At 41.7% G+C, this 25010-nt stretch overlaps 1 protein-coding gene across 1 annotated transcript in view; it reads left to right on the forward strand.

Annotated features, from left to right (window-relative positions):
• Positions 1 to 24648, forward strand: part of lmx1bb (LIM homeobox transcription factor 1, beta b) — a gene marked incomplete at its 3' end in the record, with an annotated part of 43552 nt that extends 18904 nt beyond the window's left edge. Inside the window, 6 exon segments of the mRNA XM_079251847.1 lie at positions 19258 to 19490; positions 21360 to 21535; positions 22010 to 22087; positions 22457 to 22523; positions 23224 to 23385; positions 24491 to 24648. Of these exon segments, the coding sequence (XP_079107973.1) occupies positions 19258 to 19490; positions 21360 to 21535; positions 22010 to 22087; positions 22457 to 22523; positions 23224 to 23385; positions 24491 to 24648 (874 nt within the window).
• Between the last annotated feature and the right edge of the window lie 362 nt (positions 24649 to 25010).

Genomic DNA, 25010 nt, shown 5'->3' on the forward strand with positions numbered 1-25010 from the left:
GCAAGAGGAGCTTGCTCACTGGATGGCTGCCAAGAGAAGACAAACCAGATGACTGTGATCTTGCAGACACCATCCGTGTAGCAAAGTACTTACTGGATGATTCTGTATTTACCCACCTTCATCAGTTTTGTGGTTTACAAATCCCTCCAATCCATTTGTTCCCTTTGAGCACGGCACATCTCTACTGGCTACCTATGTGGAACATTTATTCTCATTGGCCATGATTGCTCTTTTTCCTTTTTCTCGACACTCTCTACACAGAATCATCTTCAGCAGCCAGTAAATATCCATAAAGGTCAGCTGCTGTTATGACTGAAGCGAATAGTGATGGTTTGACCCAGCACATGAAGAGTTATAGGTGGTTGGTCAGCTTGTCAGTCAGGTTGGTTGGTTTTTTAATCATTTCATCTTTGCTGTGGGGCTCTCCTGAGACCCCTGCAACGTTTAGCAGTCTGCGGCTCAGGACCCCGGGGCTCGTCTAAGCCTTGCCTGTATCCGAGCTGCCATTATTAGCTCTGCTCTCCAGAGCACACCGCTCATCTCTCCCCTGAGAGGGCTGCTGAGAAATGAAGCACGCTGGCTGGGCACGGCAGCAGAGGGCCAATAGCCCGACATGGAACAGTAATTACTCCATTGATATTCCTCACACAATAACACTGTCATCTCTCATTTGCATAACCTCGCTCGGCTCGCAACAGCAGATGAATGCATATGATCTTGTCAAGAGGCTGCAAGAGTTTATGGCTTAAGATTTGAGGGTTTTTTCACCTCTTTTAGGTGCCAGTTTTATTTCAAACACTCGGTATAAACGGTTTGATTGTGATTAAGTTAGAAGAACGAAAGAGGAAACCACCTTTCTACTCGTCCGTGTATACAGAGCTTTCAGGCTCCATCATCTCTGTGGTTTTAGAATGTATACAAGAAAATGGGGAGGGAGGTTGTTGTGTGTTATGTTGGCAACAGTTTATGTGCACATGTAAGTCTGTCTTAGAGAATGAGAGTGTGTTGAAGGGGTGGGGTGTCAATGGATGTCATAGGGCCCTGTCTCTATCCTTGGTTAATAGCCATTGGTCATAGGCTGTCTTCCCTTTATTTCTTTTGCTCTCCTGCTCTATCCTCCCAGGTCTCCCACTGGAGCTGCGCCCTCAGGCACCGCATCATTTATTGCTGTCAGGAGTCACAGTGGAGAGGAGGGGGAAGAGGAATGAGGTGGTTGGGGGTGCAGGAGGAAGGGAGGCAGGAGGAGAAGATGTGCTGCAGAGAGAAGCCAGTGGAGGCAATGGGGAGAGGCAGGCATGCTAGACTGTCAAATCGCAGCCGTTGAATATTTAATGGAGCCTGGAGTGTTTATTTAGTTAGCCTGTCGATTTTTACCACTCTGTCAATAGCGGCTCCCGTGTAGCCTGCTGATGATCTTTAGTGTCTCTTCCCCCAGGAGAGGCCAGGCACTAAATGCAATTATGGATTTTCCTGCACCGCAATGTGTTTGATATTTTTACTGATCTAATTTGCAATCTGGTAGTTTATTGTTTGGCATTTTAGTGGCGCTCAAGTGGCGAGGCAAATTTGATTTCCCCTCATAATTCTTTATAACTTCATTAATGCTGTTAGCACATTGGCACAGATCTTAAATAAAGCCAGAGAATCGTTCCATGCATGAATGCATTCCTCATTTTATTGTCTCCATGCCCCTATTCTTTTTACTGATTCTGGTTCTAATTAAAAATCATCCTAGTGGTGTACTGTCTTTGTGAAATATGAAATCATAATCGGATTTGAATGGTTCCCTTCATAGGGTCTTATGCATTCAACCATTTGTCTCGATCTGTTGTGGGCAGAACAAAACAGAATCAAAACAACTTCCTTTCAGTGGCATTCGGCATCTTCAGAGACAAATGAGGGTATTAGCCACAGAGCAACAAAAGTAACAGAGGCTAAATAATGCGGGTGATTGTCTCCAAGAGACAGTGTGGTTCCACGTGTTTCTGTACAGCCGTAGGATTTCCAACCGTATGACGGATGTGTTAGTTAGAGGGGGTAGCATTAGCAGTAATGCTGTTAGCATGTAGCTGTGTGAGTGATGTGCTAGTTAGATGCCCAGCAGTAAAGCTAATGGTGTTAGCGTGTTGAGCCTTCAGAGGGATGCAATCGGTTAGGCCGTGATGGATGAGTGTCGTGCTGCAGAGGCCTGCAAGCCTCCTCATTCGCCAGGCTGTCAGCTTCTTAAGTGGACGTGCACAATTAGCACTGAAATCAGAACCTTCTTAATCTGATAGCAGGCTTAACGTTCGCTCGGAAAAATGGCTCATCAAGCTGCTGGTGAGTGAATGATGGCCACTATAAAAGCAGGACTCAAAGCAGTGTAAGAGAGAAGGTGCTGATAAACATCTTTCTCATTCTGAATTCCTGCAAATGTGCAGAAAATGCTGCATCGCTTTGAAATTTGGTCTCTACTGAGAAAACTAGAGAGTTTAAAACACTTTGTCCTGTAAATTCCTCTCATTTTCAGATAAAAAAAAGAAGAAAAAAAACCAAAAAGATGTCATTATGACAGTTCTTTGTTGCTGAGTAAGTGATAGAGAGATGCTGTCATGTCTCATAGAAGGAGGAACACACATTCCTCTTTAGCAGTAATGAACAGGGCACACTTAAAGCTCAAATGCTCTCAAGCATGCAACATATTCACACATCACTGACTTTCCAAAACAAACAAAGGAAAAATCAAAGGCAAAGGTCTGAGTCTGAGGATCTCTTGCAGATCAACAAAACCTGTTCTCACTTGGCCCGACACTTTGCACAGACGCGTAACTGTCATTACCTGCCTGATTATCCACTTAACAGTTGCTGCTGTGATGAAAGCAACCACAAATTAAGGTTTTATGCATTTATCGTTCTCTCTTGATGTCATGTCCAAAATGACACCTTCAAAAGAAACCTATTAATATTAGTTTGTTTTTTTGTCTTTTTTTGTTTGTGTTTTTTTTTTTTTTATATATATATATAATGACCTCATTTGCTCCTGTTAAAGGCTGGTATGAAATGGCCTTTTAAAAACAGTCCCACTCTCAGACTGAGGGCTGTCAGTAAATCTCCTGCAACGTCTGCCCTTCTCTTCCATCATTTGTGGTTTTCAGAAAAACACAGACTCTCTCTCCAAATCCCAATCACATGAGCACACATCAGAGATGTTTGTGCTCCAATGCATAAAACTTATTGTCCTTATCAGCCGAGATGAGACGGGAAGCGAAGCTTAGGAGGATCCCTCTCGAAGCAGACAATGTCATTTCTCTGTAATAGTTCATGATTCATTCCTCCACCTTTGACTAAATAATGAGGGATGACAATTAGAGCAAGCCCAGGGAGTAGGAATCAAAAGGCTGAGATTCCCCTTGGCAAAGTTAGGCCTGCCTGAGAGTGCTCCCAGTAAACAGGATCCAGATGTCGAGGTCTGTGCCGCCATAAGCTGCTTATGCCGCTGCTCCGGCCACAGTCATACAACAGGGTCTTTCTGCCAGCTAGTCAGCCAGCCAATCTCTCAACCTCAATGCTTGCAAACATGACAGGAGACTCTCCCAGTAAGAGACCCCCCCACCCCCTTCTCCCCACCACCACCACCAAAGTATAATTTCTTCACACTGTGATTTATCTATGCATTGGTTTGTGTTTCTATTCTCGCTTTGTCTTCCCTCATCCTTTTGTGTGTGTCTACTCTTGCTGTGCATGTGGGGCTCAATGCTGGGGGCAAAAAGAAAGGTATGAATACAAACAGGCTTTTAGCAGATGTAACATAGTTGCAGATTGTTAATAAACCAAACTAAATTCATCCATTTATTTTTTGCTTTTAATTTGCCAACTTTTTGTTTGGACAATTCTGAGCCGGTAGATGGTTCAATGTGTGTCTCGGTGGACAGGAGGAGGGAGCGAAGTGTAGGGATTGGGTGTTGTCACTCATCACCTCAGCTGAATCAATGGTCTGATGTGGCAGAGAAAAGGCCAGCAGAGCGCTATTGATATGTTTAACAAATTAGCTCTGATGACGGCAGGTGTGATTGTGAGCGCAGCTCTGGGGTCAGCTCGTCATATGGTGGCTAACAGACACGATATTGCTGCGTGTCCTGATCTCTCCATTCCCTCACAATGGCATTAGGGGCACCCCAGGGAAATAAAGAGTCCCACTCCCCTATCCCCAGTGCTCTTCAAATTAACTCCCCAGAAGGTTAAGCTCCCTGATTCATAATTATTCAAGCCCACCACTGCAGCCACCAGCAGCCCTCTCCACATCCACCTCCCAGCCCCTCTCTTTCACTCTCCCTGCCACTTCTCCTGAGTGGCACTTGGCTTTTTGTGGAAAAAGCCCAGGAATTAGATTAACTAAGCCTGACCTGTGAATGCACAGCCAGATGACGGGAGCGGGATTGGACTTGATCTCTGCCTGTCTAGCTGTCTCTCTATTCAATCTAGCTGTCTGTCTCTCATATAGTGTGTTATTGCTTGTGAGCGTCCCTATGGATGAGACATTTTCAGTCGTAGCTATTCTGCGATTGCATATATGGCCCTCAACGGAGCGGCCGGTGTCAAAGGTACATCCTACTTGCATAGACATCATTTAAATGATGTGCAGCGCGATTGGCCTTCGGTTCTGCCTTTGTGGTCTAGTGAGAGGCTCCTCTCATTATATGAGTGCCAACATAGTGAATTACTAAGCTATGTTAAAGAAGGATAAATGTCAAGTCTGTTCAAAAACTCTGACTGCAGTGGCAAAAAAAAAAAAAAAAAGCCTGATATTTTCTGGTTGATGGAATATTTTTTTATTATTATCCGTGATATTTTGAGGATAGCTGATTGGTTAAAAACTATGCACTCTTACTCGGTTAAGTGCTTGAAAAAGGAGCTTAATTTAAAATAAGACAAATGGGTTTCCATGCTTCAGTGAAATTCTTAAATGTCAACTTACTCACACATCGATATGTACTCTCTCACCAGTAGTTTGATTGGGACCACAGCTACCAAAGGCATGCGTTATCAGCCATGCATAGCTGTCACAATTCTCAATCAGTGCAGATCTTTCACGGAGGAGCTGCATACCTCTGAAGTCAATTGGGCTGCTCCAGAGAAAAAGGAAATGTAATGAGGGACCACTCTAACTCAGGGCCGGGCCCCTTTCTCTACAATCACATAATTAATCTCCTGATTCCAGCACTCATCGTGTCATGACAGATACGTTTGTGTTTGGTGCATAATGGTGAAGAGTTCTTGGTTTCCCATATGTATCTGTTGTGGAAAGCGGCTATAAAGCGCATTTCTTTGGAGGCCACAGAAGCTTACATACAAAACAACACTCCCTTTGGGCCCCATTAGTAGACAAAGGGAAACACACACATCTCAAGCAGGTACCCTAATAATATGTTGGCAATTTAGATAATGACTGGGAGTGAGATAAACTAAAGTGTGTATTACAGGTAATTGGATCTGCAGTGTGTTGGCTACCTAAGCATCTATGGTGTATTGTGTTTTGGTTTTCAGCTTACAAGGGGCACTAAGAGATGGACTGTCAATGATAAGTACTGCAAGGCTTTCCAGCATACGGAGCAGTGATGGCTGACAGAGGTATTTTAAATGTAGAAAACCAAAGACATCATCAGAGTTTGAAGCAGATCAGACTTTGGATATCCGGTTCTGGACTATTTCAACTTTACATCATTTTTCCCAGCTCTTCCATTTAGTCGTAGGATGACAAATACTGTACCCTTGGTTGTCTTTTTTTCATCCCTTTTGAGTTGAAGCCTAGAAAAGTTGGAGCCATAATGAGAGTTGTCAAGCTCGCGAAGCAAAGTGCAGAGCATAGCAGGCAGTGGGAGCAACACAAGGGTGCCTTTGGGGGCTTGGTGGGTTGGATCTGCTCGGCCTTTAAAGAGATTACCTTGGCAGTGTAAGGAGCTGGTCTTCCCACAGGATTGAGGGAGAGATAGGCCAACCAGCCCATTACCAATACTGCAGGGGACCCTCACAAGCTTCATTAATAATCTGGTGATGAATCACTACTTCAATTGGAGCTTTATAGCTGTTGCCTGATCCCTACTCCCATCTTCTCAACTCCATTCTTAATAGGCAGGTTGTTTGTTTTTATTTCTCACAATAATCATTTCTTTAATTGATTAAGTTTACTTATTTCATGAGGGGTAGTTTAGATAAATTGGGATAATGTGATGTTAATGTGATGGCTCTTTACAGAGGCATTCCCTTCAATCAAAATAGTTCATTTTGTCTTTGCTCAGATTTGTCCATATAAGTGAAAGAAGTACAGGATTTAAGACAAGACATGGGGTCAGATTTCCCCCACTCTTAATTAGATAAGGGATGGTCTAATTAAATCAAATTCATTATCCTCAGCTCTAGAAATCAAGAGGCTCTGTTGGAAATAAGGTTAGGCTTCCCCTCATCCATCATGGCTTAACTAACCAATTTACAGGCTAGCTTTTTGCATGAGGCATTATTACCTTGTCATAAACACTTACCTTTACTATCCTCGAATCAAGCCGTGATATGCTAAGCTTTTATCACATTAGTTTGTGCTACTGTGTCAGCCTCTTTCTGCCTAAGACAAAGTGGGTCCCAAATAATTATATTAGCCACATAAGGCGGAGACAGTGCAAATGACTGCTATTTAAATCTGGCTGATAATTCTGTATAATTAAGATATAGCACAGTTCCTTGCACAGAAAAGGGACTGAGGGGGTTTTCTATGGTGAAACAATGAAGAACAACAACCAGCACCCTTTAAAAGGATCTTTTTAAAGAAAATGAAGAATTTTAGGCTGAACTGCACTCTAGTATCATATTCATCTGCGAGGATTTCTGACAGGTCAGCTGGTTTGTGGACCAACGTTAAGTCCTAATATCACTAACCATGCACACAGCCATACTCTTTCATTCCTGCAGCTGCAAGTCACTCCACATCTTTTGTCTAGGAAACATAAAAAGCCACCATTTTGATTATTCAGTCTAACGGATGTATCTGAGCAGATGAGCCATTCGTCATATGGCTCGCCTTTGATATTACTGATGCCAAAAATGATTACGTTTCTCGTTTAATAAACTGCCGCAGTACTGCTTCACAGTTGATATCTTGGCATATTTACATCTGATTAGCCGAGGTTTAGCATGTGAATTGCAACCTAGGATGTGAGAATGCACTTGCCTAAAATTTACAACATCCCACCATAGGGGCCACAAGCCCTTTAAATGCAGTTCAGTGATGGAGCCATATTCTGCAACACATGAGGCCTGTCTTCTGATCTGTGTTGGAAAGTGAATTAGTAAGCTCCATTCTGAAGGTGGTGATAGAAATGGGCTGAGAGCAGTGATTTGTTGGCAGCGTATATTACAGCCCACGGTCAGGGAGGGAGGGATCAGAGAAACGTGTGTGTGTGTGAGGGGTAGGACAGGGGGCCTTATCACTCAGTGTTTACTCACAGTAAATTGAGTTGAAATAATAGTCTTTCTCTGAGGCCAAACAATGGAGCAGGCTGCAGGCTGAGAGCCCAGGCTGGTGCGGAGCTGGCCAGCACCACTTCAAAATGAAAGGCTGAGCCTGGGGCCATGGGGAGGAGGCACAGCGGGAGGTGGTGAGGGGGAGGGGGGGGGCGTTCTTTATGTGGACAGCTACACCAGTCGTGGAGCAGACACCCCTCTGACAGGCACCTGTGCAGGACAACGGAGAGAGAAGCATGGTGCTGGGATGGAGGGGTGGAGGTGGGTGGTGGTGAAGTGATGAGGCCTCGGGGTTCTGTCATTATGTTGGTGGTGGAAAGGAAGATGACTGCCCTGAGGACAGAGGTGCGACAGGTCTCGATGGGACAGCGCTCCCGACCTCTCATTCCCCTGGGTCTGCACATGGACTGGTGGGACATGTCAGTCTGTTGACCCCCCCTCCCCTCCCCTCCCCTGCTTCAAGACACTGCCATAACCTCTGGCTATGAGTGAGCTTCAGAAATATAACCTGCAAAGAGGACGAGTATGCAAGCAAAAAGGGCGGTGCATGTCGCGCGTGGACCCTCCCATGCCATTGTTTTTGCGTGTGTGTGCTTCAGCTGCACCTCAGCGCAGCCTCTTCCCCTTCATTTATCATTCTGCAACATAAAGTGCTGCCACAGCATTATAGAAACAGCTGCTTTTTCAGACAGCCACAGAGAATGGGCTCCTCCCCAGCACACAATGACACTCCTGGACCCAAAGAGAGTGTAAAATTGGTGGTTGAATACAAACCTTTTTCCTTGCTGAGAGGGCTGACCACGGGTGTCACTGTGGCAGAAGACATTGTCATCGCATCTGAAGACAAATAAGGAAGCTCACCGCACGAATCATGTGTACAAAGAGTAGCAGGGGCACCGATGAGACTGGCCTTGTTCGCAGCTAAATATGCATAACTACAGCTGCTCTGCATCATAGCCTCTTGAGAATTCATATGAGACTATTTAACCAGGCCTTATATGCATGAATTATTCGAGTAGAGGCGTTTCTATGTATCTCTGTGCACTAAAGCACAATACAGTGTCAGTTTATTGAGTCTAGAGCCAAAGAGAAGAAAATAAACCGTGTCAATGCTCTGTTAGGGGGTCATAATGCAGTCACTGAAGGGCTGCAGTTAAGGGCACTGAGCTGACTCGAGGTAAGTGCCGCGGGGCCATGCAGATACACTGTCAGTTGGTTTGTGGGGAGAGAGCAGACGTGCTGTGCCATGCTTCACCATTCCACTCCAAGCCTTAAAGGCTCCACGTGGAGAAAAGAAAATTTTGTCAAACCTGTTCCCCTCCAGCTGGAGCGATGAGATTTTACACACCACCAGCCACATGACAGAGAAATATCGAGTGTGTGGGTGTCTATGCGTGTGTGAGTGTGTGGGAAATACAGAGGAAAGCAAAAAGAAAGAGACGTGAGAGCATCAGACAACACTTTTGTTCGACCTCCTGGGGCAAAATGCATGCTTGAGTGTTTGAAGACATGAACAAAATAGTTTCACAGTAACTTTAGCTGCAACAATGAAGAAAGAAATTTCCCTTTCAAGATTAAGCACACACAAATACTCATACACAATGCAGGTTAGAGCAAGTACAGACAATTCATTTATTGTTCTTTTGGAGTAAAACAACGCAGGGACAGCACTGTGTCTTGACTGCATATGACTGTACACAAAAAAACCCCACACACTTAGAAAGTTTAAACATGTCTTGCTTTAACTGGGGTGAAGGATGCACACTTCACAAGTTAAATTTAGTTTTTAATATAAAGATTTTCCCTTACAAGAAATCGTGTTGTACTGAAAAGTTCCCATAGGTAAAAGTATCCTGTTTATAATCAAGAAAAATAGCCTGTGCTAGTGCAATACATATATTTATAATCTAATTATGAGTAAACGGTTGTAACTGTTCAATTATTAGCATCTATTGTAATACTTTGTCATGATATGTTTTGCATGTATTAGAAATGTATGTAAAGTTTTTTTTGTCTTTATACAGCAACCTCAACTCCCTTTTTAACTCGATTAGCATGAGTAAATAGTATTCAATCTTCTGCAATTGGGTTCAATTAACATGAATGAATCATTTTAGGTAAAATAGGTAACACATTCTTTCATTCATCCCTAGGTGAACATTTATTATTCTAATTCATCACTATTCTATCTGACTCCCCCGGCCAGGTCAGGAGCTCTTAAATCCAACCAAGTGAAAAAGAAGATATATATTTAAAAGAAGATGATTTAGAATGACCTTTAAGCTCCCTGGAATTTGTAGGTGGTCTCAAGTAATGTAGCTGACGAGCTTTAGTGAAACAGCAGGTTTTTGGTTTGCTCTGCAGTATTATGTGCACCCCTCTGTCTGTTTGACACATTCCAACACCGCACCCCTCTCCAAGGCTCCTAACTACCAGTCAGTTGCCATGGTTACGACCATACATCCATGCCAGCTCTTCACACTCAAAGACATATTTGTTTGGCGAGTGTAACTACGTTCCCAACAAAAAAAAAAAAAAAAAAAACACAGCTTTTTAGCATAACACCTGCTAATCTCAGGATTTAGTGCTTTGAAGAGGATTGCTGATCAGATATTCAAATATATTATTTGAATGCTAAGCCGTATGTTAATCCCTGGCCCCCAGGTCTTAAAGCATCATGTCTTTCAATAACAGTGTTTATTCTTCATTTGGTTTCTTTTTTTTTTTTTTTTTTTTTATTTTCTCATCCCCCCCACCCCTCACCCCGGCACATTTGTTCTGCACCGTGTTGCTTCAAAGAATGGATCAAAGAATGAACTAATTGATGATTTGGATGCTAGATCATTCAGATGATCCATTCCTCCATAGACTATTAGATGTCCGCATCTGATTTCCTTCACATCGACCAATTACAGTATAAGGCATGATACTACAGCATCTGCTAAATGACCTGCAGAACCCCCTCCCCAAATATATTCTTCTTTCAGTGTAGCAGAATTAATGAATAACAAGACACATGTAGGTGTTTTTTTTACTAGTTAAATGCAAATTTATTAAACTTCTTTCCCCCCAAATATATATATATATATATATATATATATATATATATATATATATATATATATATATATATATATATATATATATATATATACATAATAAATAACAAAACATGTCAGTGTGAAAACTTTTGATAAAAACATGTAATAAAGATGAATAAATCCATTGCACCTTTAATTTCTTTGCTTTAAATCTGTGAACTTTCTTAAACCCAGCGATAGAAAACTCAAGATGGGTGTCCCATGCATTTGTCCCAGATAAGGCAGTAATGAACATTTATTCTTCTCATCCTTCCCTCTCATACACCCTTAAAGCTGTACTGTTTGTCCTCTCTCCTCTGCATTTCTTGGCAGTTTTCCTAGATGTTATCTAGATAGGTGTGTATCTGTACGGCTTGATGTTAGCAGCTACGGGAGATGAGTGGGTGGCTGATATGGTTGTTCTTTAAATTATGTCTAAGTTTGGATAAATAAACGGCAAGAAAAAAATATATATATAATGAAAGACAGACAAAACCAAAACAGTTTCCTCTATGTAAAAACTGACTGCTTATTGACTTTTTAGAGAAGCTAACATGACTTACTTTGCTATCAAGGTCCTTTGGCTGCAACACCTTTGCATGTTTGGTGTTCTTTTGATCGCTCCTGTCGTGGAGTTAGACCTTTTGTCTTAGTTAAGACACAGAAACAGAGAATCAAGGGCACCAGGATCACAAACACATGAATCCGGATCTTGTGAACAACATCTAATTCCTGGTTACCTCACATTCTCTCCCTCCAAACTAATTTTGGGCTTAGAGTGAATCTCTGTTAAGTAAACAGAGCCCCCTTCAATCAACAGTCCTCAGTCACAAAGATCTCCAGATCATCTCTGCCCATTAAAGCCAGAGCAAACACTTTACTTCACATCAATATGCTAAAGATTGCAGGAAAAGAAAAAAGGGGAAACACAAACCCCCCCCCCCCCCCCCCCCCCCCCTTCTTTCTTTTTTGTCAGACTTTCACAGATTGTCTCTCTTTCTCTTATATTTCTCTTTTAATCCAGAATCTCTCAGTACTGGTAAACTCTTCAAGATGGACATAGCTTGGTTCAGGGTGGAAAGGGGTCAAGCTCCATTGGCCTCTGCACAGAGCTGTGGAATTTTTCATTAGTGCACAGCTGGGTCACAAGTGGCTCCAAAGCCATCTTAATATTGTGTAGGCCCACAGATTAGGAGCGGAGAAAAGAAGCCAAAGCGTGATGCTCTCCATCAGACCCTGTCTTTGCGTATTTGCAGACTTGTGCTTTAGAACACCTCATATTACTGTTTGTTTTATTTCTTAGACCCAGAACCTCTGGGTCAATAGTAATTATAAAGCTCTCCAATCCAAATGTTGTTTTTTAACCATTCCAGCTCTGAATCTGTAAGATGAGTCCATTTATTTTCTTACAATAAAGAAAGTAAAGTATCTCAGAGGTTGATAAAGCCTGTACTACTTCATGATTTAATCTTGTCTTTTACTGGACATTGAATCATATTTGCTGTTATAGCTGCAAGAGTTGTACTGGCATTATGACTTGTAACCAAGTCTTGCATTAATCTAAACAAAAAATAAATCGTTATAATAAAGATGGTGTAAGTGTGCGAGGTTGCAGTGAGCCGTAGTGAAGTTCGGAAGCATGTGAGAGCTGTTAGGCTTAATTTTGTAGGCAATAATCACTCGCAGGGCTTGTCAGTGGCCTCACATCTTGCAGATCAGCTTAGAAAAGCAGCAGAGGCATTTATAAAATGGGTGCAGATGAGTTTGAACGTACTTTAACTGGAGCTATAAAAACGAGTTGCTTGGATTCACACTGTACTCATGTCCCATCTCCACAGTGATGGCCTTTTACAAAGTGTTTTACTTACAGGAGCGATAAAGGGCAGCACACAGAACTTCATAACACCCTTGTAAGTCACATTCTTATAATTCATACGTTTAAAAGATCGACTCCATTTTGAGAGAAGGTAAAAAGCCATAAGATAGCTAAAATAGATTTTTTTTAAAATCATTACAGTTATAATTTCATCACAGACGCTCTTGTGCAGACTGTGTGACTGCATTGTTTGTTGAAGGCTCTAAAAACTGAGCCTAAATGTGATTTTGCACTCATTTTACATACTCAGGAACAGCAGCTGTCCAAACAGCATCATGTGTGCTTGCCTGCTTACTCTTGTATTTAGATGTGTACTTAGCCTCCTCCGCTGGCCAATGCACTGTCCTTTTCACTCCATGAGCTTTGTTCTACCTGTGTGGCTGGGGAGGATTATTTCCATGCTGTTTTCCTGTAGCGACTCATTAGTAAGGATGTGTAAAGGAGTAGCGGCGATAGTGTAAAGCACTTCTCAGCAGTCTGCTGCTTCTTTTGGAGCTTTGGATGAACATCCAGTATGATTGGTCTTATTTCTCAGTTGACCAAACATTAATTTGAATTGCAGTTGTTGGCTCTGGTAAACAAATGTTTGCTGTATTACATATGTGTCAATAATGCTAGAAAGACAAGTCTACAATTAGGATTTTTTTTTGGGCTCTTGCAGTCGGTTGGAGTGCAAATCCCTTCTTCGCTGCATTTTCGGTATTGAGTAATCTGTGAACCCTGGAATGAGATCATTTGAATTAAGGGTTAGGATTTCTTTTTGCAGCTGTGCAGTGTAGCATTATGCATAGATCTGGGATGTCAGTCTAGCCGGGGACTCATCCGAAGAACTGCACATTCCAGCACATAGGAGCTCATGCTACCATAGAAATAAAGTGTCCATATTTATTCTCACAACAGCAGAAATATGAGATAGTCCATCCTGGAAACATTTCACTCCACAGTAAGTGTAGCTGGTGACGTCTTATAGATTTAGTATTGCTCTGTTTAGCAGCTATTCCGAAGTGTGTTCACTCTGAGGAGCATTGCAGGTGCATTTGCACCCTCTTACACATCCAACACATTTCTGCTATTATCTTTGCCATGCCAAGTGCAATCTGCATGTCTCATTCCTCCCCTGCGAGCATGCAGGCAGCTGATGCTGTGCGTCAGTCCGGGGAATAAGCAGAACCCTGTGGCCAGAGCTGCGTGATGAAGAAGGCACCTTTTGGCCATTAGTGGTGTACACATCTCCTGTTAATGTGTTTTACTTTTACCTGCTGGGAGTTTAATTAAAAAACAAAGAGCCTCAATTTAAAGGCCATTATTATGCTAATGTAGTAAGCAAGGGATGGTGATTAAGCAGCTTTTAGAGCTGACTGGAGTTGGCCCTTGGGAGCAGAAGGATGGCACTTTTTATTTGGCTTTATTACTCTCCATGAATCTATGCTCCAAAGAGAAATGCTGATACAAAGAAACAAGGTCAGCCTATGAGATTGTTCATACAAACAGCGTCATCACTACTTTATTTATCTGTTTTACTTTTTTTCATTTATTTTACACTTTGCTTGAAGTTAGATTTCAGATTAGCGGAATGAACCTTACTTTATCTGCTTCTTTTACACATGAAACCAGTTGTGTTGAAGCACAGCTCTCTTTTTGGTTTCTGCTTTTATGAGCCTAGCCTCTGCAAGCAATCACACACCCGGATTAGCGAAATTCAGGTTGCTATTTTTGGGGTCGTGTGGCCAACATCCAGCATCTGCTGCGTGAAGAGGACAACAGAACCATACATAACAAAGTAATTTTTGTGACACTGAAACAAAGTTGAAAAGGTTTTTTTCTTCCATGTGAAGTGAAACATCTGGGGATCAAATGTTTTCCTCTATAGCTAAAGCTCTTGATACTGTTGCTAAAAGGCAATTTCCACCAAGGCGCGTTACGTGAAGAGCTGAGAAGTGGCTGAGTGACAGTTTCTAAAATCCCTGCTGTGGCAGAGTTGTTTGTTGTCTTTCCAGAAAACACACACATCACGAATCCACCTGAAGTTCTGGAGGAGAGATGAAGACTTCATAAAATCAGAATCAGATAAAAAATTTCTATGAAGTTTTGAAAGAAAAATTCAACCAGAAGTTTATCTGATTTAAAAAAAAAAATTAAAAAAAAACTATAAACAAGTACCAAATAAAATGTTCACTAATGAGCTTTAAGGGTGCTGATCGATGATTACCAGGTATCTATAGTGGAAGTATCCACATCCTTCAGTAAAAGTTCTAAGAGCATAAACATCAATATTTCAAGAATCCTACATGGAAACTACATACTGTAAAAAAAACAACAACAAAAAACATATTTAGTATCACATTACTATTCTTGTAAATAGTAAAATCATGGTCATATAATTAAAATTATAGGGTGCAGTTTAACATTAGCATAAAACATTAGCATACAAACATAAGCATTATAATGTCCAACCTACTAATCACTTTGACCTTTCATTAATTAGTTGACATGAGATCACATGTACAACAAACAGCAATTAACAAGTAAAGCAAAAACAAGCAGCTGCCAATGAAGTGTAGTAAGGTAAATCTATTTGTCTCAGATCTATATAGAATGGTTAAAAATGGAAAAAAAAAAATCCAGTAAAGAACAAGTAGATCAAATTTGTACTAATCACATGAACTTAATTCTACCACTGATGTTCATTAGTTAATTTTAACTTGGGGCAAAGCAGGCATTTGTTTGCACATTTCCAGTCTTAATCCAAGTTATCAAAATTCTGATCCTCATTATTTTATTTAAAAAGAAAATACTAAATTGTTTAATTTAATTTTTTTTTAAATGTCTATAAGGAGATGAATGAGCATATTTTCAAAACATTAAAGTTTCTTTTTCTGCATTTCCAAAAAGAAACCCTAAAGCATGCTGTTCAGCTAAACAGAGATCTTAGGGTTTCTTTTTAGCTGATGTGAAAGCAGCAATTTGTGAAAAGTCAACCCATCTCTTCATCCATCACCTGCTTCACCGGCCTCATGTCTCACCTCTACATGATTGGCGTGCCCATGGGTTTCCTCCCCAAACACAAGAGCCCATCTTCAAAGTAATGGCTTACAGCTGCTGCCTGGATAATCCTCATCCTCTCTGTCTTTGAAGGGATGTGGTGACATAATGGCCCTGGCTATTCTTCCCCTAAATTGTTATGGTATTTCTCAGAGTGTTGTTCAAAAGCAAACGGGTAGTAGGTGAGACTGTTGCACGTGTTACTAAATGTTGCACGATTATCGAGCGCCATAAGCAGCCCCATAATGCCCCAACTACCCCCCTTTCCCTCCTAATCTTCAGCCTTTGGGTTTCTACCATCTTTTATATACCTTTCTATGATCCCACCACATCCTCCTGATGCTCATCACTGTGGAAGAAGCATTAAATGTAATGTCTTTGGCAGAGAAGTCTTAGGCTTAGGTAGAGGGGGCTTAAAATGTTGTCACACTTTAAGTTGACGATAATCTGTTCAATAGGGGAGTGCACAAGTCTCCAAACTGCCTGGAAAAGCGGAGGAAGAAGAACCAATGTCCCTTAGCTGCAGTTGAAGAGTTCATCAGACTTAACACAGTTAGCTTTTGTTTGCTTAATAATGCTTTTTTTTCTCCCGTTTTTACTGTGGCATTACAAGCCTCAACAGTTTGACAATCTGTCACAAGAAAAGGGAGAAATGACTATATGTGATGTAAAAAAGAGCAGACAAGGGATTACAGGTATGTGAACACAGGATTAAAAAAAAAGGATGTAATGATTCCTCAGGGGATGAGGTATGTGCTGAGATGGGCTCTTTTTTTTCCCATTTATGAGTCCCATTCCAGGGAGACAAGGGTAAATATTGACAGGTTTCTCAGCTTGAGATGTGGCCATTGATCCACACAGGAGGGTCTCATCACTTGATCTGTGCGCTCAGGTGTGGGAGGAGAAAAAGCGAGACTCTGGGATGTGGGCTGTCATGCTGGTGGTCCCCTTTGTGGTGTCTTTTCTATACGACAAGCTCACCAGTGCAACTCTGGGCGTCATATTACGGAAGCAGCTGAATGGCCAGAAAGTGGATTTGAGGTGGATATAAGTCTTACTTTCACTGGAATCAAGTAGAGGGAGAAAATGGTAAATGATGACTTAACTCACTTAAAATCTGATTTCTGTCTCACATTCAGCTTCTTTGATATCCCCGTAGATCTTTACAGAGAAAGGTGTTGTGTGCTCCCCGCTAATTGTATCACAAACCCCTGTCCATATGTTTTGCTGTATATAAAAGCATCATTTACATCGTCCACTCAGCCTCCTGTTGGCATGCTGGCCCAGCAGCCTGGTGCTCAAACCACTAATCAGGTAATGTTGGGGAGGGTGAATGGCGTGCCTCCCCCCTGGTCAACCTTCACTGCTCACACAGTGGTGTTGTTTTAAAGAGCATTCTTTAGCAGCTGAACTTGGAAAGGTATTAAAGTGGGATTAGACTCCTCCACAATCCACTGCTTGTGTCTTTCAGGGAGTTTGTGTTCCCCTCTCCCCACTACCACCTCCCCACTCCTCCTCTGTTTGATTGTGGCTAGCCGCAGGAGTGGGACTGACTGTGCCTTTCAAAGGAAAGGGGTAGGGTTAAATCCCTAGTCCACTGCTCCCTGCTAATTCTCCTTGTTCCTTAGAGAAGGATTTACTTCTGCTGCCAGCTTCTCAAAGGCCTTCTCTGCCCATCCGAAAAGTCGGCGTTGCCTTCCTGTGGAGGTGTGGTTGCCATAGAAGGGGCGTCATGCATGGCTATTCCATCTGAACCCCGCTGAGAATGGGGACCGGGGACTGAAAACAGGCTGAAAGTCCGGATTAGACCTGAGGACAAAGCAGGACAGGAAGATTCCAGAAGGGACGAATAGGAATTACAGCAGCAAAAATAATGCAAAGTGACAGAGAGGGGAAATAGAAAAATAATGGCTTACAAGATTAGACCTGGTGAGGAGAAAGAAGAAAGGAAAGACGGCTGAATGAGAATGTTTTCATCTAGATGAGAAGATTTGAGAAAGCGGTTGTAGGTGAATGCAGAGTCCTGGACATATCAAAACCGTGCTAACAAGTCATTTCCTCCACTTTTTACTCTCATTCTGAGCCTAAGCCTGAAATCATTAGCTTAACATTAGAGCTGGAGCAGGGAACTTCTCCTGACAGATTCATCACCTCTTTCTCCGTGATCCCCACACGTAGCACTCTAATCCTTCTAAAAACTAGAAACAAGTCTGAATATTCTTTTTTTTTTTTTTTATCCTCATGAATGTAAGGTTTTTCAATTTATTTTTTTCTCTCTTAATTTGATCGCTAATCTTTTTCACCTTTTTTTTTTTTCAATGGCCAAACTTGGTAGTTTGTTTAGAAGAGAGATCCAGGTTGGCAGGTCACTTCGACAAGAACCCTTGTTTGAGAAACATGCCAAAATTTCTTTTTCATGGGATTATCCTTGAGGTTTTTCCATAGTTCAATAATAATCTTCTTAACTTATTGTAATAAATTAAAGATTAAAGGATTTCATGAACCCTGAGAGTGCCAACTCTGACATCTCTGTTGTTTTGCAGCTGTAAGATGGCAAAAAAAAAAAAAAGGAAAAGAAAAAGATGCTTTAACTGTCTTCTGCTGACAGATACAGGTTGTAATTTTCATTATAGTAGATGGATATCTAGAACCTAGTAAAACAGACTATTAATTGCTGTGATGTAATTAAGGTGATATAAAGCAAAGCTCCCCTGATTTTGATCTGATGAGCAATTATTTTAGGAAGCTGCTGAGACAGCAACAAAAAGCACACTTGTTTTCAGCGTGCATACAGCTGCTCATACACACGCACTCACACGTGTGAACACACACACAATATCAGCACTCAATCAGTACCTATAACAGCATTACCATAACAAAACCATCCTTTGGTTTGCCTCCTCTCATATTTACACATTATATTCATCACTATCGTTCATCCCTGTCTCGAACCAGCAGATGATATCAATTGCTCCTTTGCTGCCTCCCTGCCTTGCACAATGAAATAGATGTTCACCACAAATAGATAGGCGGTTGCCAGCTGTCTTCCAGACCAGGGCAAACAAAGAGTCTGCTAATAAATCCAGCTTTACGGCTGGACAAGATCAACCACACTCCCTGCCTTCTTGCTCCATTTAATGTGGCTTCTTCTGAACAACAGAGGACGAATTAAATGCCTCTCAGTCACCAATAAAACAATGCAAACATCTTCGCTGAAAGGATATAAAAGAAGATGGAGGTGTTGTCAGGGAAATGGTGATAGAGGTAGTGTTGCACCATAGAGGCAAGATATTAGACACTAAGATGAGATATGAACAGTAGCCAGCAACGAATCACAGTCTCTGATATGGTATCTGATGCATATAAAGTAGTTTGGATATGAAAGAAATGGGTAAATTGCCGTCAGAGACGTGATTGGAATCATCAGGTTTGATGATCCCCACACTAGACCACAGGCCAGCCTCTTTTTTTTCTTCTTCTCTTTTTTTTCCCTTCATTTGCATTGGGGTTTGGGCACCCATGACTGAGCTCACTTTGGAATGATGCAGAGCCAGGCCCACCCTGGAAATTTTAACAGATGAGTTGTTGCCAAAGGAGTCACCTCTCTGGCTGCCCACAGGGTCAACGAGCCAACTTCAAAAACCCCTCGATGGGCAGCTAAAGCTTTACTGAACTGTGACCACAGACCATGACAGGACAAAAAAAAAAAAGCTAATAGTGGAAATAAACATGGCTGCTTTTTCTATAAGACGCTTTTTTTTTTTTTAGGTTGTTTGCAACCAAGTGCAGCGGCTGCATGGAGAAGATTGCCCCCACGGAGTTTGTGATGCGTGCTCTCGAGTGTGTCTACCACCTGAATTGCTTTTGCTGCTGCGTGTGCGACCGCCAGCTCAGGAAGGGCGACGAGTTTGTCCTAAAGGAGGGTCAGCTGCTTTGCAAGATTGACTACGAGAGGGAGAAAGACTTACTCAGCTCAGTCAGCCCGGATGACTCAGACTCAGGTGAGCCCCTTGCACCCTCTCACACAGGAGTGACAACAGCACCATGGTGCTATCATCACATGGCACTGAGGTGTTGTATTCTGTATGCTCTGTTCCATCACAGCGGTAGCCAACACAGACATCCTCCGTGGGGATATAAATTGAATTTTACTGGCGTTATTATTATATTGTCATTGTTAAAAGAAACAAACAATTCCAGCTGCCAAATCTTTTGCAGAGATGCTGATGATCTTGACTGTAAAAACTTCTAACATCTGCAGCTTTTCAGTGGCTGATTTTTGTAGCAGTCATTCAAGCAAGAAGCATTGGTTTATCATAAAGTAGGAAGTGGAAACAGAACCAGCCAAGCCACCCTTATTAATGGCTCACCATGCATAGGCAGAATCTTGTGCTGGAAAGAATTAAATTACTGTATCCTGGTGAGTGACAGAGGGATTTAGGGCCTTTCTGCAGAAAACCCGCGCCTCCACTCTTATCAGCTCTAGTGTTCCTCCCCTATAGAATGCACACACAACGAGGCATTTCACCAAGTCTCACTGTTCACTACCATCTGGCACACATTTAAACATGCACAAAAGCAGCGAATTTGTCAAATACATCTGTGCCTGTGTCAACTTTTGTCAACTTGTGGGAATATTTACTCCATGTCCCTCTTGTTCGCTTGTGTCCCAGCACGCAGCTCAGGCACGTCTTTCTGTACATGTTTCCGAATTTCAAGATGGAGACAATGTTGACATGTGCATAGGTTAACCTCGGCACGTGGAAGACGATACATAGATTTTTAGCGAAGAAATGTTCACAGATATAAGAACCAGATGACAGGAGACAGCGAGCCTTCGTGTAAAAGACTACAACCCAAAATCATTAAAGTTTGTTATTATCACTGTACACTAAGGTTTGGAAACAGTTGTTTTCATTTTCACATAGAACGACAATTTTAGATTTCTTTTCCCGTCATTATCTATGTGATCTTTATTGTAAATGATACTGAACTACAGACTAAATTCACTCCTATGGCATCAACCCAACAGGTATAACACAAATGTGGAGGTCGCAACTGTTTAAATATCTTAATAAACTAGATCAACTTTTGATTAATAATAGAGAAATTTGGTAGGTATCTGTGGCCTAAAAAAGTTTCACCAGCTTTGCATGCTTTTTATTACTAAAAGTGCAATGAAAAATACATTATTTGGAATGAATGGTCCAAGGAGGGTGTTAAACAGATACATTTAAGTTTGTGATGACTGGAAATAGCTTTTCAGATAAACCTACCTGTATATATGTCACGTTTTATGAGTCTTTAATGCCACATTATACAATAGAGATATGATAATGATCCACATTTACTGTCGTGGACTGTAATTTCCTGCTGTTCACAGTAAACTTTGTAGGAAACCCAAATAAATTCTGTCATTATTTTGAGAACAAAATTGAAGCAAAACCCTAAATTCTCTGACTGCGAAACATGGGATCTATTTCCCACATGAGCCAGGCTTGCTTTTTTTTCCAAGACACATTCGATGCAGGATTCTTATCAGAGATTGATTTAGTGTAAATCAGACAAAGCTGAGAGTAATAAATAACTAAGGACACGGTGTCCAGTTCAGTGACAAATAGGCATATTTCACTGAGATCTCCACAGACTTCTGTAAGTCTAATCGTACATGTGGCTTTTTCCTTTTGTAATAAATTGATAACAAAGGATCAAAAACACATGTGTTTCCTTTGATTAGGTCTTTGTGCTGTGTGAATCTCCCAGAAAAGAGAGGAATGAACATATATTTATCAGCAAACTGTCACCAACCCAAAAGGGTGTAGGCAGTTCAAGTTTGTGGTGATGAGACCAAAAAATGTCTTTTTCTGCAGAGAAAAGTGATGATGAGGAGTTGGACATCAAGCCAGAGAAAGGCATCGGAAGCCAAGGGAAAGGGGATGATGGGAAAGATCCAAGGAGGCCCAAAAGGCCACGCACCATTCTGACCACTCAACAGAGACGAGCCTTCAAGGCTTCCTTTGAGGTGTCTTCAAAACCCTGCAGAAAGGTAAGACAAAGCTTCATCAGCGATAATAAAACAGGGATCTTTCTCTTTTTACTTTCCTTGCTTTAAGGTAATGAAGATTTAGATGCTGACCACGAGCCCTACAGTAGTTTGACAAATAAAATTCTCAAATTAAAAAAATCTCCTCCGCCTCTGAGCTGCGCTTTGAAGTGGCAAGCAGTATTCTGTTCTGTGTTAACTGAGGCAGGCTGCTGTAACGCAGTCCGTCTGCACCAAACGTCATACTGGGATAAGAGAATTGCCTCCATAGCCTGGCTCCTAAAACACGCGCTGCACTCAGTCCAATGCTTTGAAGAGGCAATAACCAAGAACTCCAAAAAGACCCCTGCACTGATTCAGTGTACTCTGGAATCAAAGTAAATCCAAGAGGCACTGTGCCGATTCGAAAATGTGGCAGGGGTGGAGTGGTTTGTTTTCTTGTGTGATGCTGAACATATTTTGCCTGGTTGTTTTCAGGTGAGGGAGACGTTGGCTGCAGAGACAGGACTCAGTGTTCGGGTGGTCCAGGTGTGGTTTCAGAACCAGAGAGCTAAGGTAAGAGCTACTAATGCAGGGAATTTGGAGTCAAACCTAAAAAAAAAAATAAAAATAAAAAAAAATCTTAGAGTCCAGTTAATAAATCTCCCCAACTATGTGTGTTAAACTTATTGCTGCATTCCTTTCGCAAATGCAAAGACCAAAGCGAGGAGTTGCAAATCTAGCTCACTCATGCATTAAATGTCTACACCCTCCTCTTTTCTGATGATTATCTTGTGAAAACCTTTGATTCTTGACAATGAAGTGCACTCAGATACAGATTTCATGCAGTTCATTCAAGGGTGAATAGCGAGGAGCATCCTTTTTAAATTAAAGACAGCATGTTAGTTTTGGGAGTTCCTCACGACTTTGATTCCTTGGTTTCAGATGAAGAAGTTGGCAAGAAGACAGCAGCAACAACAAGAACAACAGAATTCTCAAAGGCTCGGCCAAGGTACGACACTGCACATGCCCAGCACACAGTGGAGCCTCATCCACTCAGACGTGGAAACATTGAAGAGAAATCTCAATCGATGAGAAAGAATACATCTATTGAAATATTGCGTATTCTGCGTATTGCTTTATGTCATTAAGCTCATCTGGTTGAGGTCTTCAGGTTTCTTGCGTCATTAGAAGCATAATCAAGCTTCCAAGAAAGTGTGTTTGGGACTGTCTTTTCAGTGGCCACTCATTCAGAAAATATGAGCATCTCCATAAGCAACACTGCACTATAATCAAATTTGTGTTGCATTGTTATGCTGCATAACAGATTACAAATATGTCAGTGGGTAGCTCTTCAGAACTGAGTTGGAAATTCAGTTTCGAAACCAAATAAAACGAATGACAGGCATTGTTTTGCAAAACCTTTGCAAAGGGAAACATAGGGGGATGGGCTCCATGATGAAGTGGCAGAAGCTTTGTGTCCCTGCAGCCACTTAGTCAAGAGCAGTGTTTGCAAAGGGAATTGTGGGAGAAGTGTCAGGGAGAACTACTGTAGGTTTCCATGGAAATCCTCACAGAGACAGACAAGAAATCCAGGTATTAGAATGTCGTGAGGAGTTTTCTTATAAGCACAAATGCACAAACACTCCCCTTCTGCTGACGCTCCCCGATGTTTTCCCCTCATCCTATGTCTTCTACACGCTGCCTTGCAGAAGTGATGTCAAATCGGATGGAAGGGATGATGAACTCCTTCACACCGCTGGCTCCGCCACAGCAGCAGCTGGTCTCCATGGATCAGAACGGTTATAGCACAGACCCATTCCAACAAGGACTCACCCCCCCACAGATGCCCGGGGATCATATGAACCCATATGGTGAGCATCCACCAACTCCCACCTCTTACCCACGTCCCCCGAGACACACATATGCCTGTCCCTTGATCAACCTCGTAGCTCCTGCGTGTGGGACATGTGCTCAGGCCGCAGCTCCCTGATTTAAGCCGCTCTCAGAGAGGAACGAGCAGCTTCTCCTCCCACATGAGATAACACAAATGTTCTCATAAGCTCTTGGGTTTTGAAGTGCGTTTTCAAATCTGTTTAATATGGTTTTTTAAGGTCTTTGCCTCTGCTAGACATGCCGTGTTACTGATGATGTTTCTTAATGTTGGTAAAGACATGTGGTCTTTGTGGACAGCCTGAAATAAACTGCAGTCCAGAGAGAAGTGTATGAGCTAATGAATCAGATGGGAAAACAATAAGTCTCTGATTCCTGTTTGATGCAAGAAGAAAATTAAAATACAAACAAGAAAGGGGCAAAAATCAGTCAATCAAGTGTTACATCACAGGATGTAACTGGAATAACACATTTCTTAGCAATGTCCTCAACATGTCCCAGAGGGACCATTTCCTGAAGTTCATAACTTCCTTATAATTTGCTTCCATTTAGTTTTTCTCAGTAGTAAGAAACCAAATCCCCCGTCTCATCACTCTCCTTTGGTTTGGGGAACAGAACAATATTGGCAAGGCATTAAAAGATACGTCTCAAAACACTGTCCCCATTTTGTGCAACACTATCATTAAGATCCAGAGTGTAATAAAGTTAACTATTCCCCCCAGAGAAATAACACATTGAGGTTTTATGAAAGGCGTAAACAGTTGCTATTAACCAGATCTTTTAGGAGGATGCCCCTTGTTTACATGCTCCCTCGCAGACCACAATTGTCCCAGAGAGGGCAGCAAAAAGGGAGGTTTGATGATATCCAACAAAACTGTTTTCACAATTGTGATGACACACAACAGCAATTTCTCAAAGTGACTATTTGTGATTATAATTTCCCAACCCTGCCATAAATCTCAAATCCAAGAGTCCACTAATTTCATAGTTTAGCTTCTTGTTTTGTTGTTGTTGTTGGTGTTGTTGTTTTCTGACTCTTGTTGTTTTAATTCCCAACAAATATGTTTGTGTTCTCTTGTTTCACAGGTAATGACTCTGCATTCCATGACATAGACAGTGACACATCTTTAACCAGCCTCAGCGACTGCTTTATGGCGTCTTCAGAAGTCAACTCCATGCAGGCCCGCGTGGGGAACCCCATAGACCGTCTCTACTCCATGCAGAACTCTTACTTTGCATCATGAAAAATGCAAAGCAAAAAAAAAAAAAAAAAAAAAAAAAAAAAAAAAAAAGCATCAGCACAGAATAAACTGCCCATCTCAACCTAAAGCGCGATGTCCAGGAGTTTCTACACAACAATGGACAAAATGGAAGAAAGACCCCTTGTAGTAGCTCCTGGTTGTGTGCGGAAGCCTACTCAAAGATAGTAAAACCACTTGTTGTAGGAGAACGAAGATTCAAGGGGAAGAAGACTTAAATATTGTTAGAGATTATTCTGTAGGATTGCTTATTTGTCACAGGAGATATTACTCTTTTCTCTGTTCACTTAAAGAAAACAAGTAGATGTTGAGGCCACTGATTACACACTTAAACCAAATAACACGCT

Source organism: Telmatherina bonti (assembly GCF_933228915.1).
Source record: "Telmatherina bonti genome assembly, chromosome: 13".
NCBI lineage: Eukaryota > Metazoa > Chordata > Actinopteri > Atheriniformes > Telmatherinidae > Telmatherina > Telmatherina bonti.